Below are 20,608 nucleotides of genomic sequence, written 5' to 3'. Positions count from 1 at the left end.
ATCTGCATTGATTTATGAAAAAGTGTTGTATTGACATCGTCATTATGCATTTTGATAAATGTGAAATTGTGACTGAATATCTATATTTATATGATATGTTTAATCTGATGCTTTATGTGTTAATTTATGATATTATGATTTGTAACTCACACTGGGATTTTAAAGCTCACCCTTTTTTTAATTTTGATTTTTTAGATAATAATCGAGGTTAGGACGGGCTCAGCTTACGAAGGTGCTCTCGATCATTTTTACAAAAATATATTATTTTGGTACTCGATATTTTGTGGATGTGTTTTTATTACTGTGGACTTTTGCTTGAGATTTTCTTTTGGACTTAGGATTATTTTGGTTTTGGATTTTTCTGCATGATTTAGGTTTTAAAATTATCATTTAAAAGATTGTGAAATTGACAATTGACGATGGATCATAACTAAGTCAAACAAGACCCAACAAGGGTGTTTTCAAAATTTAATACTTTGTTTTTGAAAGTTAACACTATCTGCTCACAAAATTGATATTTTACGATATATATATTAAATCTACATTTTAAAAATGACGAGTTTTAAATATGCAAATTATCTACAGCGATGTTTTAATTGAAGTTCGACGTTTTTTGAAAATATCAAAACTTGAGTTTTCTAAAGATAAATAATTTCAAACAAAATTTGGTTTTCTCAAACAAGTTACAAGGACGTTTTTAGCAACAGTGATTTTTAATAGAAATAACTAAATGATTTTTTGGGCCATCAATATGGCCAATGTGATATTCGAGATTTGACCATAACGTCTAAGTCAGGTTTAGGGGGTTACACCATCCGTGGGTTCCCATTACCACCATTACTGTTGCTATACTCAACATGTCCTTAATCTCGCCCACCATTGTCCCTTTCCTTGGATTTAAGGGACTCGAACTTGTCTTTCCTCGAAATAAGCTCGATTAAGGACTCTATCATGATCATGGATTTTGACAGTTCTTGGACCCCTCAGCGTTCCAATTCTTATTTAACCCACAGCTTCAACACATCTATGGAATAAAAGAATGTCTCTTTCTTACTCAAATATGTGATTTGGAGCATTAATTCTCTAAACTCCTTCACATACTCCCAAGTTGTGCCTTCTCGCAAGAATCGGCGCAACTTAGCTCAAGCCTTCTCTTCGGCATATTGTGTGTAAAACTGCTCCTTGAAGTCATCTTTTTAGAACTCCTCCCAAGTCTCAATTACAACCTAACCACGCTTTTCATCAGTAGACTTTCGCCTCCACCATCGAAGAGCAAAATCAGTAAAATATCTAACAACAATATTTTCCTTCGCATCATTATCCTCGGTGCTCACGACATGAAAGTATTGCTCCATCTCCCACAAGAAGATTTCCACTTTCCTTGCAACCTTGCCTAGTTAAACTTCTCCAGTTTGGGGACATCTATCTCGCAGTTTAGTGTTGCACCCAACACCCCTTTACCCACAACTGCTCGGCACACAATAAGCTATCCCTCGAGCTCTTCAATTCTTATGCTTAAAACCCTATTGTGGCCTTAGTTTCCTCCTTTAAAGCCATCACTGTGGCCTCGAGAGTATTGTCCCTTACTGTCAGCTTATCTGTAGTGGAATTGAGCACCCATCACATCACTTCCACATTGGAATTGAGAGACTCCGACAAATATTCCCTGAACTGCTCTTTCATCGAGTCCAACTCATCAGTACGTCCCTCAACTATCTCCAGTGTCTCCCTCATATCCCCTATGGATTCCTCGAGATTGACCACTCAACTTTCCAAAATCGACAACATATCTCTCGCTCGGCTAGCTTTCCTTACAGTCCCATGGGTCTCCATCTACTTAGCTTTCCTTGCAGTCCCATGGGTCTCCATCTACTTCTTTTAACATATTGATCGACGCCTTCAAACCGTAGTTCGGATACCAAAGGTCACTGGGCTAGAACTTTAGGCTTGTAATCCTTGCAACCTTAAGTGGTTTCTTGAGTTCAAATCCGCTTAAGTTAGCCTAACTCTAACAAAGTGAGAATTCTCAATAGAAATTATTTAAAACACCAAAAATAAAATCGAAGCAACTTAAAGACAAAAGAACAAAAAAGTCACAAAAAGCAAAAGCACGCCAAGTATTTGAGTAAATGCTCTCAATAGGATTTCATTACTATAAAATATTACAAGTGAGTTTCTATAGGATGAGTACAAATGAGAAGATCTCTATTTATAGTTGAGCTCCCCCAGATCCAATGGTACAGTTTGTTTTACATTGACAGTCGAGATTAAGTATTTCTACAATTAAGATTGTTAAGGAATTTGTACAATTCTCTAAGACTACAAAATCAAATATTATAAAATTATCAATCTTCTAATATTAGTTTCCATATTTACCATGGCAACCCTAATTTTCTTTAAGTGCTTCACTGGACCACCAAGGCTTCAAGTAGATGGGTTTCTCCACATGTTCTATGAATCGAGTCAGTTCAAGTAGGTTCAATTAGCCCTATATAATTGATTGACCTCTGTGGGACGCTCTTTGTACATTAATCATAAGCTTTAATCCGCAGCCCATGACAAAAGAGTTGAGTCAGTTAATTTAGTCGATTTTTTACACTTAACCAATTATCCTCCTACTATAATAGAACCTATCGATTTTGAAAAATAATGCTGAACACACTCTAAGTTCAAAATTTATTTCTAGGGTTTGAGTTTTGGTTTTACCTAAACAAATTCTTAGGTCAATCGCTTCGATGCTTTCTAATACATAACTAACCATTCTTTTACGATAACCAAACCAATCGACTTTCATGGTTGATCTAATCAAACGAACTTAACAATTTTTTTTTCTTCATGTCTATTTTATGATCTATGTTGGAGGTTCGTGACTGTCCCTCCCAACAATGTCTTCTCCAAGATATGTATAGATAATATATATTATAAACATATTTAAACCACATCTTAACCACATCTATATGAAACCTTAACCAATTTAACTAAAACCAGCTTATGCTCTCCCCAGTTTTACCATTTTTGGTGGTTTTAACATCATGGGATGGATGCACCAGGAGTAAGGGGGCTTTGCCTTTGGGTTAGTTGGTGGTTATGTTCCACGAGACGTTACTGAGACGCCCATCTAATGTGAATCATGGGGTTATGTGGGAGTCTTTGCTCAGTGATAAGCAAATTGTATGGCTTCCTCTCTTGGTTGATCATTATACATTTGGGCACCAGATTAATGGTAGACAACACTGAAATGGCTAGCCTAGTCATGCCAATCCTTCCTTAAAATGTTCTTCAACAAGAATATAAAAATCAGAGAGATGCAAACATATTATTGGAAAAGAAAATAAGAAAAGAAGTTGTGAAAAAGCACATTATAGCTGAAGTTAACATTACAGCTTGAAACTGCATAGTGAGAGTCTGTACAATTGTTTGATAATTACAAAGCCAACAAATAATGGATGGACTGTCCGTTAGATATCCGCAAGTTTATGTACAAAATACTTTGACAAAATATCAATCTAGAAACATCTAGGTGAGTTTTCCCAGATTGATTCTACCAACATCAACCATTTTATGTAATTTATTACTCTTTTCTCACCTCCATATTTTATACATTCTTGGACTCTGTGGCTATCGCCTCGGATTTGCAGATGGGGCATACATTCTTAACAACCAGCCACTTCTTCAAGCAACCTGCATGATACTCGTGTCCACAATCAAGAGTTCCGATTTTCTCTTGGTTCTTATAATCCTCCTGTAAAATTCCAAGAGAAATAGCAAATAACATCCGTCAGGAATGGACATGTTGTAGGATGGTGTGTGCTTCAAACTTGAACAAGGAGATGTGCAGTTCAAGCTCATTGATAAAGAATAATACTAGTTCTAAGCATTGTTCAGTGTCCGTTACCTGGCAAACAATGCAAGAATCAGGTTCCTGGTCAATAGGTGCTGCCTCTTCCAGATTAATAGTTGTAGCAAATGTTGAATAACTTCTTGTTTTCAATTTACTTGTAATGGTTTCCTCAGACAATCCAGTGTTCACGTTTCCAATACGCTCACCCAGAGCAAGCAGTTCCTGTGGTCATTTAGAGAATTTTACAATGAATGGTCACCTAAAGTAAAGTTGAACCATGCAAGACAAAACAATGTATATGATCTTCAACTAACCTCGTAAGACATGTCCTCTATATCCAAGCGCATATCTCTGTGATGATCAATAAAGTTCCCTACTTCATAAAATTCTGGGAGCTCCAGTACAGCAACTCCCTGCACCAAATAAATTAAAAGATATCACCATATTAAACTGAAAATTACCCCCAAAAAGAAAAGATCAGTTATATATGAATACCTTTTTCCTAGTTTCAGAAAAGAAAATGAAGTAATAAACATAGATAAGATTGCAGAAATGAAGAACAGGTACTAACATCAGGCGGAAGTACTCTTAGGTGAGGAAGATTGCGGTGTCTCACAGTTGTCTCAGGTACGATACCACTCTCTCGGCGGGAATGATATAACCTAAAGCCACTAGGAGGAACTGGTCCCAGATGCCTACGCCCCATCTCCCAACCATCATGCGAAAGATTCATGGAGCTTTGTGAGGCATAACTTGCTGGAAAGCGAGGAGGAACTGCTGCTACTTGTGGATGAATATTAATGCTGTGACCTCTTACTCCTTCAATAGGTGGTGCAGGGTGATGAAAATTATGGTTCCGAAGTTCAAGGGGAGAAGCATGTGAAAAGTTTGTGGAACTTCTAAGACTAGTCTCCATAGGTGCACCAACATTGCTACCTGCTCAAACATAAGACAGTGAAGAGTCCACAGAAATCAGTTTCAAGGAGAAAACATTGTACTACATCACCTCATTTACATGGAAGCTGCTTTCAAAAAAGAGAAATATAACTTATGGAAAATTGAAATTCCTAAAACAAGCTTGGGAGGAAAGAATAGAGGAATGGAGGAACTACCATGCATATATGGAACCCCAGGAACCTGAGTCCAGGCTGAGGCACCTCCATCTGTTATTGTTGGCTGAAAGGGCTGACGTATGTAGTTTCCTTGAAAAACATGGTTAGCACTATGCATCAAAACAGGTTCCACTGGAGTTGCGCCTAATCTGTTCCTCACACTTCTTTGAGGTCCTGCTTCTCTAATTGTTGGAGGGCCATTTCCCCTATACTGAGGAATGTTGAAGGATGCACCATCCATTGTCCCAACTCCGTCAGGATGTCTAGAACTTAATGGTGTAACTGAGGAACTAGAGCTTGATGGGGCATTAAAATGCGGAAAATTTCCTGGGACTCCTTCAGAATTCTTTCTCTTATACGAGCCACTAACATTATCCATGAAGTGGCAATTCCTTGCATATTCATTTGCAGAAACTCCTAGGAGGTTGAAGTTGCTTGAAGATGGCATCTGGTCGGCTGGTCCATGATTTACAGGAGCACTCGACGAAGGGTTAGCCACATAGGGGATGTAATAGTTGGACGCACTTCCAATACCAAGATCAAGATTTGGGGAATGATTATGATGCTGAACACCTGGGTACTGGGGTAACCCATAGAACATACCACTGTCATAATGCTCTGGTAGGGGATGAGTATCAAGACTAGTAGCATTCCCTGGAGCCGTGACTCCCATCTGGATATCAGGTGGAGGGTAATTAGGCCTGCCACCCATAAAGATGCAGGGCTCAGGATGTAGATATCCTTGGCCTTGCTGGTCCATTTCTAAATCTATCATCTGATTAGGGCATAGCATATTTCTTTGGCCCATGGTGTTCCAATAACTTGTTACAGTTTGTCACTGCTTCAAAGTAAAAAGAAAAAGAAAAAAAACTTATCTTAGTACAAGCCATACCATAATCCACATTTAATATAGCATAGAGAAGAAAAAGCTAACTGGCCACCATGCATCTATCCATTTATAAGAACAAAAAATAAAACATACAAATATAACTTGAAAATAACAGCAAATCTATAAAGTTTGAATTATCAGAAAAGACACACAACGAAATGAAACTTTAGCACATACTCCACCTCAATTTCAGTATCCCCTTCATCCAAGTTAAGAGCAGAAATACAAGACATGCAAAGTATTACTTGCTAATCAAACCTTCTCATCTATTTATTTGGAATTTATAATATGCACTTATTTCAGTAGAAATACAAAGCATTTCCTTCTACAAATGGAAGAGAAGCAAACATGCAAAGAATATTAACAAATCCACTTTTTCAAATTGCAGCACTTGTAAACCAAGAAACGGTTAACATAGCATTCAGGACAAAGGCACGGATCCTTGAGAATATACTAATCATTGTAGTCTCTTTGCATTGTCCGCTAATTTAACCTCAGACTAAGAATGCCAAAAAGACGAAAGAACTTATTCTCCAATACTCAGATGTCCTATAAAACAAAAGTTTCTTTAAACATATATTCCAATTCTTAGAAATTCAAAATGCAATACTTCCATACATGCTATCATACATTTCTTCCTTCACATCATCAACCAAACAACATAAAAATCATCACCATGATCTAACCCTAAATTCATATCCCCACCCCCCAAAAAGTAAATCTTTACTATAAGAAAACAGGCATAAATAAAAACATCCAATCATAAATAAAAACCCATCATCAAAAACATCCAATCAAAAAAATGACCCATGCCGAACTCTAGAATGGAGAAATTTACTGTATTTAAGAAAATACAATTATTTATTGATCTTCCAAAAAAAAACACACACACACACACACACACAATAAGGCAAAGGCAAAAATATTTCAGGTTTTTTTTATCATAATCTTTCCAATCCTAAAGAGCATCCAAAAAGTTCTCCCACCAACTCCTCCTTTGATTAGAACATTGAATAAACGCCCAAAAACGGAAGTTTCTGGAATATACAAAATCTTAGTTTCAAACAAATTAGTCAAATTGTAAAAAGCCCATTATCTATCAAAAGAATTGAAAATCTAAATTTGTTAGCAGCATGCAAATTCAAATTTAAGAGAAAACAAGATAGTCTTCTTTCTTCGCCGTACCTTATAATCATAAGAACACAGCCCAGAAGAAGAGCTAATGTTAATGGTAATCCTAAGGAAAAAGTCAAAAGTGAAAAAAAATTAAAAATTGTTAAATTTTTCTGCATTAATCAAAATTCAGACAATGTAGAACCCTAGCTATTCAAAAATTAAGCGTACAATTTGAAAAAAGGCTAAAAAGAAAAAATGAAAAGAAAAGAAAGACTAACCGATTAGAAGCGAAATTAAGGAAAGAATAGAATGAGAGATTTGAGAGATCTGAAGAAAATAATAATAATTAGAAGAGAAATGAAAGAGAAAACATGAAAAGATAGAGAAAATTGAGAGAAAGAGCGAGATAGAGACAAGACATTTCCACTTTTATAAACAGACTTCACTTTTCTAATTTTAATTTTAGATAAATTATAAGATATATTTATATTAAAAATGAGAAATAAATATAAGAAAAGTAACGTTTTCATTAATGATTGGATATTTAATAGAATGAATTACATATTATTTATGTTAACTATAAAAAGGGTCCAAATCTATTTATAAAATTACATTTTCATGATGAAGATGTGATAAAATAGCAACCCATATTCTTTAAGTTCCCATGAAAAAGCTTTCAAATTTAAGGACATATTTGCTTGTGGGTCCTCTGTTTCTTATCCCATGTGCTCCCATTTGCCTTTCCAATCAACATTTTATGGTTTAATATCTCATTATCATTTTAGTATTTATTTGAGTTTTGAGTAGTCCATAGTAAAATGTGATTTCAACAATATTATTAAGAGTAAATCATATCTCCCATTACATTTATTCCACATTACTTTTTATAAATAAGAATATTACATTTAATCGTTTATATATCACATATTATATCTTAATTGATTATATTTGATGTTAAAAACTAGTATGTGTGTGAGATCAAAATAAATCTTTTCTCTTCAAATTCGGGTTTAGAATTGTTAACTAGGAAGAATAAATATAAATTTAAAGGTTGCTGTTCTATTACTATCAATAAAGCTAATTATTCTTATGTTTGAGGTTCATTCATGAAATTACAAGAGATGCTTCGAAGTAATATAAGTTGGTCACTAGACAATGGAAGAATTGTGAGGCTTTGGCTAGATCTTTAGCTGCCTAATGTAAGACCTTTTATTAGCAAAAGCACTATGGAAGCTAGCAGTTTAGAGAATGTTTGGGTCTTGAATATGGTAGATAAATATGACAATTGGAAATAGGATTCCTTTGCTTATCTTTTAGAATAGTCGATCCTTTTGTAGATTGCTTCGATCCCCCTTCCAAAAGATAGTTTAGGGCTTGATTAATGCATATGGAGGTACCCCTTCTAAAAGATAATTTAGGATTTGATTAATGCGTATGGAGGTGGTCTAGCGTTGGTAAGTTTACAATCTCAATGCTTATACGCAACAATGGTTGGTAATTGGGATCGAAAAAAGATCATTGGACTAAATTATGGAAATTGCCATTACTGCAAAGAATAAAGCAACTCTTATGGTAGGAGTGGAGAGAGAATCTTTACAAATTTTTAAAGATGTAAACATGGTATTGCAAGGGATGCATCATATTTTGCTTATGGCTGCTACATTGAAAATGTCATATTTTGCACACTTGCTTGTGCGGTGTGGATTGGATTATTACTTATAGATTTGCATGACAATTTCTTCGCAGCAAATTTAAATATATGGATGATGCAATGTATTTACTAGTGATACATTTATTCTTTAGTTTAACGATGTCACTTGGAAAACACTTTTTGCAATTACATGTTAGTGGCTAAGGAGAAACATAATGTTATGATCTTCCAAGGGGAGCATTGTAATGTGAACAGCACTGTTAATAGTTGCTTGAGTTGCGATATTTCGATGGGGGCAATAGCGTTGGGCAATTCTCAAGCAATAGCAGGGGGATTAATCTATGATAAAAGTAGAAACCAGCGGATCCAATAGAGGTGAAAAGTGGGGATTCTCGAGGCAAATTTGTGCGAAATTTTCTATGGGATCTCGATTGTTTGGAATATAGACTTCAAGAAAGTCCTTGTGGAGTGTGACAACATCTTAGTTGTCCAACTCTTGAATGATAGAATGGTCGGGAATAGCTCCTTGGCTTTGATCCGAAACATTGTGACATTTATGGTCAAGAATGGAAGGTAAAGTTGTCGTATATCAATCGAGAGGCCAACAAGTTGTAGATTGTTTTGCAAAATGCATGAAAACCTTTGAATGCGGTTTTGACCCTGCCTAACTACAGATCTAGCCCAAATAAAAAAATTCAAACAAGAAAAGTTGATCAGAGAACATTAAACCTCACCGTTTTGCACTCACAATAAAAATAAACAACTCTAAGAGGCAAAGAAAAGAAGTTAAGATTTTCTCGCTTGTAACTTTTAAAGAGTAATCAAATGTTGGGAATTGTTCTTATATTGTAGTGAACATGTAATTGTTTTCTATGTATTTAAACAATGAATGAATAAATAAAGTTAATTTTACATTTTACTATTATGTCTTTTCTATTTTCGTCTTTCATGTTTTGCATGCATAGTGAAATTGTGACAAGCAAATATAGCTTATTGATTGTCTAATTTCAAATTGATGATAAGTGGCACTGTAAGAACGATTGCATTGCGAGAAAGACAACATACTTCATTAGATAATCTAAACGAGTCCGTAATCTCATAAAAGAATCAAAGTGAGCATTTGATTCAAATACTTAGAAGGATTATTATGTCATCTACAATTCTAATTGGGGAGATGATTAGTCTTGGCTATCGAAGCAGTAGACTCTACGGGTAGAGACATAGATGTATTCATTGGAAGAGTGGTACATGGGATTGGACCCAAGATAAATTAATTCTAAATCCATTTGTGAATTAATTCACTTATGATGTTCATGGTGTGATTTACTTGACCATGCGTATGTAACTCATGTGCTTTGATATAAGTAGAGGCTTTTGCTCTAAAGATGATTGAACCCATAGTTGGTATGTTGGGTACATGACTTGTGTATGGCATGACTTTACTAGCAACAATGAAATTCATAGCTCAATTAAAGAGTTAACGATATCCTCTTATTGGCATTGTGTGGATTGATAAATATGGAATGTGGTTACAAGTTGTTTGTTCTAAAACAAACAATTTATCACAGTCATTTGTTGACAGTGGTCATATTAATCATTAAAAAGACACAATGGTGACAATGAGATAAAATAAAATTGTATTGAGTGAGTGGATTTAACTTAAAGGAATTAAAGATATCATATGAGAGTAACACACATATGGTGAGGTCATTGGACAAAGCAGTTGGATGAAATGCTTTCGTAAAGTGTATGCAATAAGGAATTTTCAATCATGGTACTTTCTGTGGACTGACTCTATGATTAAGTAAATTGCGAAATATCAGAATGATGCTTCTAGCCATAATTGCAATTACTCGAGCCTAATTGTATGTGTCTGATTGGTTCCTCTGCTAGCTTAACAAAAGCTCGATCAAACTGCATTTGAATCAGATGGAAATTTTATGAATTTAGAAATAATTTAATTGAGCCGATTTATTAGATGTTAATTTAAATTAGGTGGTCGTGAGAATCGTTCAACTAGAGAATTTGATTAAATAATTTTCTTGAAAAATTAATTTTAGAAAATCTCGATAATTTTCGGAAAAATTAATTTTGATCAAGTAAAATTAAATTAATCAAATTAATTAAAATAAATATGATATTTTTGGAAACTAATTTTCAAGTTAGACAATTGGCTCAATGGGTAATTGAACTTGAAAACTGGGCCTGATATCGAAAATTGGGCCTGAGAACCCAAAATCGAGACCAAAACTAAAAAATTGGTCAAACTGGGCCGGATATGTGAAACTGGGCCGACTGTCCAACAATGGCTGGACCGAACCGATCGGGCCATTATTAGCCCGGATCAAACCAGCAACATCTAAACCAGCTCGAGGTATCGTGAGGGTGTCGCACCTACGATGGCACCATCAGACACGACGGTGTCGGCAGCGATGACGGGGGCATTCCGGTGGCTGGCGAGTGGTCCTTTGGCGATTGAGCAGTAGAAGAATCAAACTCCTATAGGGACTCTACCAAGTAATTTGATTTCAAATTAAATATTTCAAAAATAATATTATTTTAATAGATTTAATATTAAATTTAATTTAATACTTAATTTAATATTAAAATGATTCCCTTAGTATGAAATTTAGTTTAATATTTATCATATAGATAAATATTCTATTAACTTAATAGGTTTAATATTAAAATTGATCTAATATTTATTTGATAAGTATTATATTAAAGTGATTAAGTTTAATCATAGTTGAATTCTCTAAACTCTCCCTATATAAAGAGAGTTTTGGATAATTATTTTTCACACACTTGAATTTAAGAGAAAGTTGTAGAGAGAAAATTCTCTGAAGAATTTATTTTAGAAAATTTCCAGAGATATTTTTCATATTTAAAACTTGATCCAGAAGTTTAGAGAAATTGCAAAATTATCCCACTAGTAATTTTGTAGAAAATTTTATGATTCGATGGAAGCCCAAACTCGACAGACGTGAGCTTGAGGATAGCAGAGAAGGCAACTCGGTCGAAACGTTCATCCTAGACAAATCAAAAAGGTACAGTTTTAATTAATTGTTTACTACTTTAGATATCACAACCAAGTAGGGGTATTCAATCGGTTAACCGACCCGAACTAACATTAACTGAATTAACCGACCCTTCAAAAATTTTAACCTTAACCAAACCGAATTTTTTTCAAAAAAATTAACCGAACCGAAATTTTTCCATTTAATTCGGTCAGTTAACTGAATTAACCGAAAATTATATGTTTTTTAATTTTTGGTTAAAATAAGTATAAAATTAACTGAATTAACCGACTTAACCGAATTACCCAAATTAACCGAATTATTTGTATAAAATTATAAGTTTTTTATTTTTAGTTTTAGTTTTAGATTTTTTTTATTTATTAAATTATTTGTAATGTTTATGATTGAGTTGGGTAATTGGGTTGGGTTGGGTACTTGGGTTAATATATATTAGATTGGGTATTTGGGTTTATGTTGAATTGGGTTTGAGTGAATAGTAGGTTATTTATATATTATAATTTTATTTATTAATTTTTCGGTTAAACCGACAAAATTTAGTTAACCGACTGGTTCGAACTGAATTAACCGTTAACCAAAAACTCAAATAATTATTAACCAACTCCCGACCGAATTAATTCGGTTAACCGACCGATTAATCGAATTCGGTCGGTTAATCGAATTTTTTCAATTTTACCCGAATTTTGCACACCCCTACAACCAAGTTCTAATTTTAGAAAAAAAATTTAAAACTCGGGTTTCCCCTTAACTTATTTTCTGTTGCATTTTCAAACCCGGTTTTCTTACATCAAACTCAATAATCTTCAAAAAAAAAATGTGAGACCCCTCTTTAACAAAGCTGATCTAAGGCTTTAAAAAGCCAAAGAAAAACTCAACTCCAAAGAAAGTAAGTTGCGCGGAGAAAAGAGAGACAACTCTTTTCGTACCAATTAACACAGGAAGTGAAAATGTGTTAAAATGCATAATGGAATAGTAAAAACTAAAAAAAACTAATGCTAGAATCAAAGAAAATAAACTATTCGATCGAAAAGCTGAAACAATAGAAAACAACTAAAAAATTTCATTTAAGGTGTTTCTGATGTGCTAAAATCAAAAAAAAATAGAGCTCTTTATTTGATAAATAAAAGATAAAATTTTGGACACAAAATTCAACCCACAATTTTTTTTATCTTTTTTGACTTTTCTTTGTTTTTTTTTTTCAATTTTTTTGGGAAATAGTTTTTTCAAAGTAATAAAGTGTCAATAAATAGTATACAAAATTTCAAATCGATTTGAATTCATTTACCCACTGAAATTAATATTTTTCCAAAAATATTTCAAGGTAAAAATAATTTTTAAAGGCTATTTAAGCAAAATTGATGAAAACATTATATTTATTACAAGGAAACAACTCAAAAACATACAAATCTGATATCAAATGATAAAGAGGGAGGCGGAAGAGGGTCGAATTCAAGTTGTTTGACTCAAGAAAAAAAGAATTCAGATCTGACCTATAAAGAAAAAAAAAGAAATAAAGAAAACGAAAACACTAAAAAAAGAAATTTGAGAATAAAGAATAAAGAAACAAAAATTTAAAAAAAACAAAGTGGAGGATAAAACGAGTAAACCGATGGATATGATGAATAGATGTATAAGTGTTTAATTGAACCCTTTGATTATAAACTCCAACAAACTAAATTAATGGTCATAATCAACCCTCCAAGAAATAATTCCTTGGCAAATTGAAGGCTGAATAATGAATTATCACGACTCCTTGAATAAAATCAAGAAGAAAATTACTTCTAAAAATCAAGAAGAAAACTATTTCTAAAAATCACAAGAAAGAAATCTTCCACAAAAAAACTAACTCCTAGAGTAGAAAACTTTATTAATGAAAATAATAGTGTCTGTAATGAACAATTAATAAACATGTATATAAGCTAGCCAAGTATATTCAAATAGAACTCTCAAGTATAGTGAAACTCTACAAGAAGTAGTTTTAAACTAAACTTTCTTATCGACTGAGAAACATAAAACTCCTAAATAACTTAAAATACTTAAAAAAATCCAAAATTTGGAATACATAAATAATAATATAATAAAACTCAATAATACAATACTAGGCTCATATGTAACAAAAATTAAGCCTAAAAATCGGAACTAATATAATTTAAACTCGAATTAAAAGCCCAAAACTCGTAATTTCCATAATAATCCTGTCTAGAAATTCTGTTCGCTCAGTTTTCACTATAATTGTCATAATTTGAGCTTTTGAACTCGAAATTAAGTGATTTAAAGTGCATTTTGAAACTAAGAGATAGACCCTTGAACGTTATGCATACATATCAACCCAGATATGTCTGGATCCCATCCAAAAAGTCATCGCAAGTTGATTGATTTTCCAAATTTGAAAATTGGTAGCTTCGGTGAATGGAATTTAATAAATTTCACTCATCCATGCATGTATCACATTCGAAAATAAGAACTTTACTTGTAAAGGCCTAAATTTTTCTAGTGTTGGAAATTTTGATTTTGTGCTAGAACCAGTAATTTCAAATTTTTCGAGAAGTTAAACCAAGAGATTTTTGGAAACGACTATTGATTTAGTTTTATAATCCATAATTAGTGGGTGATAATTATTAATTATTTATTAATCATTTAGAATTAGATAGATGAATTTAAAATATAGACTATTTTGTAAAAGAATCAAAATTGTAATGTCTAAAAATTAGAAAATAGAATTAAGAAAATGTAAGGCCCTTATTAGATGATTGGCCTAAGGGTTTGAGAGCAAATAGACCAGACATTAGCAAATTTTAGTTGGAAAGAAAGATTATCTCTCATTCATTTTCATGAAAAAATTGAAAATATATCAATTAAATTCTCTCAACTCTATCAAATATTTCCTTTTGATTTTTTTTTTTTATAAAATTTCAATGATTTAACAAGGTAAAGTTGATTTCTAGCTCTTTTCTTGATATTTCAATCCTTAAAACTTAGATTTTCCATTTTTCACAATTTTTATTGGATTTTAGGTAGAGAATAAGTTGGAATTATATTGATTTCTTGATTCATTCTAGTTAAATTCTAAGTGATTATGAGTTTTGATTGTCATAGGATCTTTAAGAATTAGATGTTTGTAAAGATTTGGTGGGTTCTTGTAGTAGAGTGAGAATTTTAGGGAGAAAAGAATATTGAGTAATCTTGCAGATTCTTGACAGCTTGAGTGAACAATATCGAATCATTATTTAATCGTGGTTGAGATCCAACATAAGTTGCAGATTCTCGACAGCTTGAGTGAAAAGCATTGAATCATTATTTAGCGATGACTAAGATCCAACATAAGTTATAGATTTTCGACAACTTGAGTGAGTAGCATCAAATAAAGCTTGTTTAAATAATCAGCTCTACAGCTTGTGGAAGCAAAGTAGTTTTGTGTTCCTTAAGTTAAATTGTTATAATTCTCCGGATGAAAACATTAATTACACGAAAATGAAATGATTGGAAAGATTGAGCATGAATTTAATTATTACGTTACAAAAATGAGCATGATGTGAATGTGGATTCCATTGAGATGTTTACTGTAACATCCCTAACCCGTATCCGTTGCTGAAATAGGGTTACGAGGAATTACCAAACAATATACCTTATGTAGTAGCCCAAATCTACCCGGGCCCGTGAGATAAACAAATAAAAATAAATAAATAAATAAAAGTTTATTTATTTCAGTCCAGTTTACAAAAACCCAAATGTTAGTGGCCCAAATACTTAAAACCTCAAACCCGTTACACACAAGCCCAAAATTACATTTTAGCCCAACCAAATACTAGCCTGTTTACACCCAACCAGGTATGGCCCAAATGGCCCAATTTGGTAAACAGGAGAAGGAAAACCTAGGGTTTCTGGAACCCTAGGCGCCGCAAACGGAAGGTTCCAGAGCTTGTATCACAGGCACGCCAATCGTCACCACCATCGGTGCCGTGATTCCAGGCTCCATGACGCGCCATGATCGGTGCATGGATCAACGTTTCCTCGCCATGAAATCCTCAATGGTACCTGCAAAAGAGAAGAAGAACCACAACAGTAAAGGAAATAAACATGGAAAGAAATCAACAGATTCTTTCCCTAAGATGTAATTGAGGGTTATAAAAACCCCTTTCTTTTAATCTGAAAGGGGTTTTTTTGGGAAGAACAGAAAGATTCAATAAAAACAAAATCGTTCTTATACTAAAGAAACCAACAGTCGATCGAAATACATAAAGGTGAATGCTTTATATATATGTACATGTATATATATCCGAATAATGAAAAGGAAAAGGGAAGCGTACCATTTCGATTCGTGTCGGAAAAAGGAAACTTTTCAGTTTCCAACCACCGTACGTGGAGGCCAAGACGGGGGCACGTGAGTGCGTGCAAACTCCGGACGGAAGCACGATAGCCCTCCGACAACTCACCCCAAGTCCTCGTTCAGAGGATTCTTTTCTTTTTTTTTTTTGAAACAGAGTGCAAAATGATTTTAAAGCTAAAATCTGGCTTATATAGCCTTGATGAAACGGTGCCGTTTTGGTTTAATTCAATAAACATAAAACGGTGTGGTTTCAAGGCTTAGGATCCGCGCGTTGATCCGATGACCCGGAGAGGATCCGCGTGTTTTTGATAAGTGGGTAAATTTCTCAATTGATCCCTCCAATTTATTAAATTCCGTAATTTCATTTTATTTTATTTATAATTCGGCCTTAATATTTTATAGTTATTTCAATTTAGTCCTAATGGCTTTTGAACTATACTCTGAGGAACGACGGCGTTTTGGGATTAGGGCCAATTGCCCAGTGAGTCCCTCGGTTTTTATGCATTTTCCTAATTGGCTCAAATTCTTTTTATATTCTTTTAATTAGCCCAAATTTTTCATTCTTTTAAATTTTAATCCTTTTACATATTTTTAATTTATTTTAACTACTTTATATATTAGTTTATTTTCATAAATATTAGTTATATAAAATGATATATATTATTTTTATATTATCCATCATATTATATTTATTATCATTTATTTTTAAATTATATGTAATTAAATTTTATTATGTCATATGATATCATATTGTTTTATATAGTAGATGTATTATTAATATTTTATTAATTAAATATTTTTTTTTGATAATAGATAAATAATAATTTTTTTTATGTTATTATATTATTATATGTTTCCTATAAAATTTTATACATTATATTACATTATTTTATATTTTATCGTACATTTATCTCTTAATATATATATCATCATGTATAGTTTTAAAAATTGTATAAATTACTATTAAACATTTTTTTATATACTATTAAATATTTAAAATTCATTTTTCATTACATTATTTTATATATTGTTATATTTTATATTATTTATATATTAAAAGCTAGCTACATAATATTATTAAGTGTTGTTTGTTTGATATATATGTTATCATTATTTTTTATATATATATTATCACATTTGTTTTGTATATATTTATATGTCTAATTATATATCATGCATTGTTTTTAAATTAATTATTACTTTGAGTGTTCGTATATTTTGCTTATTTCTCTTCAATATATGCTATGTATATCTTAATATGTATGTTGTTACGTAACTAAGATTTGCTATATGTATGTATGTATCTAGCATAGGATCTTTAGATTATTGCTATCATATTATTTAAATGCATGTTTTAGCTACCTATTATTGTAATATGCTATATGTTATAATGTATATATATGATTCCTTATGCATTAATTAAAAACGAGATTCAAAAGTCTTCAAAAATAAAAAGGCAATGCTTGGTATTTGGGCACTTCAAAAAAGGTAGTGCCCTAACTTAGTGGGTTGCAACTTTTCTCGTTGAGTTCAAATAGTCAAGCACCCTTCTAAGTTTTAAGGTTTTAAAAATACGAGCAACTGTCTTGGAATTTCAAAACGTTGTGACCTAACTTACTGGATATGGCGTTTTGTCATTTTGAGATAAGGATTTTCAAAAAGGGTTAGCTTAGTTTCGAATGTCTTGAAAATATTGCTTCCTAACTTATTGGGCGTAATATTTTGATTCATTTGATACAAGTGAACCCTAATATTCAAAATTAAAATATTCTAATTAAAAGAGGTTTGCATCTTAAAACTTTTAAATTTCCGACATTAAAGACACGTGATAATCAATTAGGTACCAATTTTTGGGCGTTACAAGGGTGCTAACCCTTCCTCGTACGTAACTGACTCTCGAATCCGTTTTCTCGACTTTCGTAGACCAAAATTAATGTTTTAAAACAAAACATTTTATAAGGTGATCCAATCACACCTAAAAAGATTGGTGGCGACTCCCGTTTTTGTTTTCTTAAAGTCGATTCCCATTTTCCAAAACCCGATTAAAAAAATGGTTTCGACACCTTATTCACGTACATTTATACATTCATAATCAAAATCCATACAAATCATGCACAATGTCCCTTATAAGGCTCTACGAGACTTTAAACATGCTTAGAAGTGGTTCGGGACTAAACCGATAACATTTGTAAACTTTGGGAATCTTAGAAAATTTTTCAACATTTAAGGGTCACACGCCCGTGTGAATAGGCCGTGTGCCTTACACGACCACCAGACACGCCCATGGTGCAGGCCATGTGAAAACAGGGCATACATACTGACTTGAACCACACGGTCGAAGACACACCTGTGTGTCATGGCCGTGGGAAAACTAGGAAGGTTACTGACTTGGGTCACACGGCCTACCACAAGCCCATGTCTAGCCCGTGTACCCTTCGAAATAGCCACACATGCCCGTGTGCTAGGCCATATGCCATGTAGGAGGTATACTGACTTATGTTACACGGTCAATCACATGCCCGTGTGTGAGTCCGTGTGACACACATGGCCAATAGACATACACGTGTGTCTAGGCCATGTCAAACCTATAGGGTATACTGACTTAATTCGTAGGGCTACCCTAGGGGACACACGGTTGTGTAACATGACCTTATGCCAATAGACACACGCCCGTGTCTCTTCTCGTGTGGACAAAAATAGGCCATTTGTAAAGCCAAATTGCCACCCTTTCCATAATCATACAAATCAACCAAAATAGCACCATTTCAATACATTTTTAGGCAACCAAAAACATGCCAAATCAATCACATATCAAGCTGTATATCATCAACCAATTCAACTACTAATTTCCATATACAAATATACCAAAACCATCAAAATTTACCATTCCTCAAACATTGATAACTAACCAAATCAACATCCATTTAACTATATCCACAACTATGGCAAACATACCAAAACAAGCCAACATTTACATCATTAACAAACCAAATCACATGGCTAATATCATAGTTCAAAACATACCAAAATGACACTAGCCCATACATGTCATATACCATATATACAAATCTTTCAAAGTACCAACAAAATGATCGATAGCGTGACGATGCTCCTAACGATCCTCGAGTCCAAGCTAGCTTTGACTATCTATAAAACATAAACAAATAGCACACAGTAAGCTTCATAGTTTAGTAAGTTCGTTGTTAAGCAAGCAATTCAATTCATCAAATAATATAATTCAAGTATTTGCACATTACCAAAGCAACATTACATTAACACAAACCTTTTTCATGTCTCAAACATGATTAAATACCATTTCATTAAACTTTCTCAATGAAGTACTTGAATAGGTTCCATACATACCCGTATCACCTCGTATTAACCTCTTTTTCAACCACGACATTTATTTATCCGTTGAACCATTAGGGATAGAAATCGGATACTCACAAATCACAATCGATAAGTACTTATACCATGGCCCGTAGCCAAATCAAGGTATTATTTGCACCCGAAGTGCCGATATCATGGCCAGAAGCCAATGTATTAACTTAATGACATTACATTAGCATCATAATTGTACCTAAGGTTTAACCGGGAAGTTTCGCATGTCGATTTCATCGTCGAACACTTCCATATAGTCGTATTCAGAATGCAAACATTAACCGCAATCTCATAAACACATTTTATGCATTATCAAAGAATATAACATCCATTTATAATGAAATTAACACCTACAAACTTACCTCAGTCGTAGAAACAATGAAACTAGCCGATTAATTGAGTAATTTGTTCTTACCTCGATCTAAGTCCGAGTTCCTCTTTTCTTGATCTATATGTATTCAAAATTAACTCATTTAATCAAATATTCATTCAATTTCATCCAAAAATATAAATTTGAGCATTTTTGTACTTTAGCCCCTAAACTTTCACATTTCAACCCCTCAATTTACACTTTTCACAATTTAGCCCTTAAATGACAATTTCACTAAAAATCATTTTACAAAACATGGTAATCTATCAAAAAATACTCATTTTCCATCATCAAACTTCAATAACTCAAACATTCATCAATGGCAACTTTCAAAATCATCAACACTTTCAAAAATTAAAGCATGGGCTAGCTAGAACACGAAGCAACGATCACAAAAATGTAGAAATAATCAAAAACTGAGCTTGAATCATACATTAATCAATCCAATTACTTGTTGAAACCATAAACACATTCAAGCTTCTTCTTTTTCTTCAAATTCAGTCAAAATGGATTAAAGATGGACATAAATTCAATTAGTTTTTATTAATATTAGCTTATTTACAAAATGACACATTTACCCTTAATGAATAAACATTAAAATTCCACTAACTATGGATATATTTGTCCATCCATTATTCAAATGGTTTAATAGCATCATAATGGCTTCACACTTAATAAACCATAGCAATTTGGCACTTTTAACTTATAGCATGGTACTTTTACTTTTTATGCGATTAGGTCATTTTCTCAAATTACTACTTAAATGATAAAGTTATCACATGAAATTTTCACACATATATAATCACATGCTGTAAACATCAAAAATAATATTAAAATAATTTTCTGACCTCGGATTTGTGGTCCCAAAACCACTATTCTGATTTAG

The 20,608-nt window shown here is 33.0% G+C and overlaps 1 protein-coding gene and 1 long non-coding RNA gene across 5 annotated transcripts; both read right to left on the bottom strand.

Annotated features, from left to right (window-relative positions):
* Positions 1–3,344: 3,344 nt before the first annotated feature.
* Positions 3,345–7,585, bottom strand: LOC107895246 (probable E3 ubiquitin-protein ligase ZFP1). 4 transcript variants are annotated; one of them, XM_016820529.2, is made up of 7 exons: positions 7,237–7,585; positions 7,028–7,079; positions 4,954–5,791; positions 4,413–4,777; positions 4,156–4,254; positions 3,896–4,063; positions 3,345–3,742 (listed from the first exon to the last, which is right to left on the bottom strand). In XM_016820529.2, the coding sequence occupies exons 3-7, from the start codon at positions 5,759–5,761 to the stop codon at positions 3,596–3,598; spliced, it is 1,587 nt and encodes a 528-aa protein (XP_016676018.1). In that variant the 5' UTR covers positions 5,762–5,791; positions 7,028–7,079; positions 7,237–7,585; the 3' UTR covers positions 3,345–3,595. The 4 variants fall into 4 exon arrangements, with proteins under 4 accessions (XP_016676018.1, XP_040941302.1, XP_040941303.1 ...); XM_041085368.1 differs by having other exon boundaries at positions 4,954–5,794; positions 7,237–7,411; XM_041085369.1 differs by lacking the exon at positions 7,028–7,079 and having other exon boundaries at positions 4,954–5,794; positions 7,237–7,411.
* A 7,739-nt stretch (positions 7,586–15,324) lies between these two features.
* LOC107894753 (uncharacterized) lies at positions 15,325–16,108 on the bottom strand. The gene is made up of 2 exons (XR_001683247.1): positions 15,952–16,108; positions 15,325–15,679 (listed from the first exon to the last, which is right to left on the bottom strand). It is a non-coding gene; the product is annotated as an uncharacterized lncRNA (long non-coding RNA).
* Positions 16,109–20,608: the final 4,500 nt, after the last annotated feature.

Source organism: Gossypium hirsutum, chromosome A13 (assembly GCF_007990345.1).
Source record: "Gossypium hirsutum isolate 1008001.06 chromosome A13, Gossypium_hirsutum_v2.1, whole genome shotgun sequence".
NCBI classification, from domain to species: Eukaryota; Viridiplantae; Streptophyta; class Magnoliopsida; order Malvales; family Malvaceae; genus Gossypium; species Gossypium hirsutum.
This window is presented reverse-complemented; position numbering and strand designations above follow the sequence as displayed.

Coding starts and splice junctions, on each gene's coding strand:
- LOC107895246 (XM_016820529.2), bottom strand. CDS start 5,761: ATGGGCCAAAGAAATATGCTATGCCCTAATCAGATGATAGATTTAGAA. Junction 4,778..4,953: donor TGGGGTTCCATATATGCATG/GTAGTTCCTCCA, acceptor ATGTTTGAGCAG/GTAGCAATGTTGGTGCACCT. Junction 3,743..3,895: donor ATTCTTGCATTGTTTGCCAG/GTAACGGACACT, acceptor GGAATTTTACAG/GAGGATTATAAGAACCAAGA.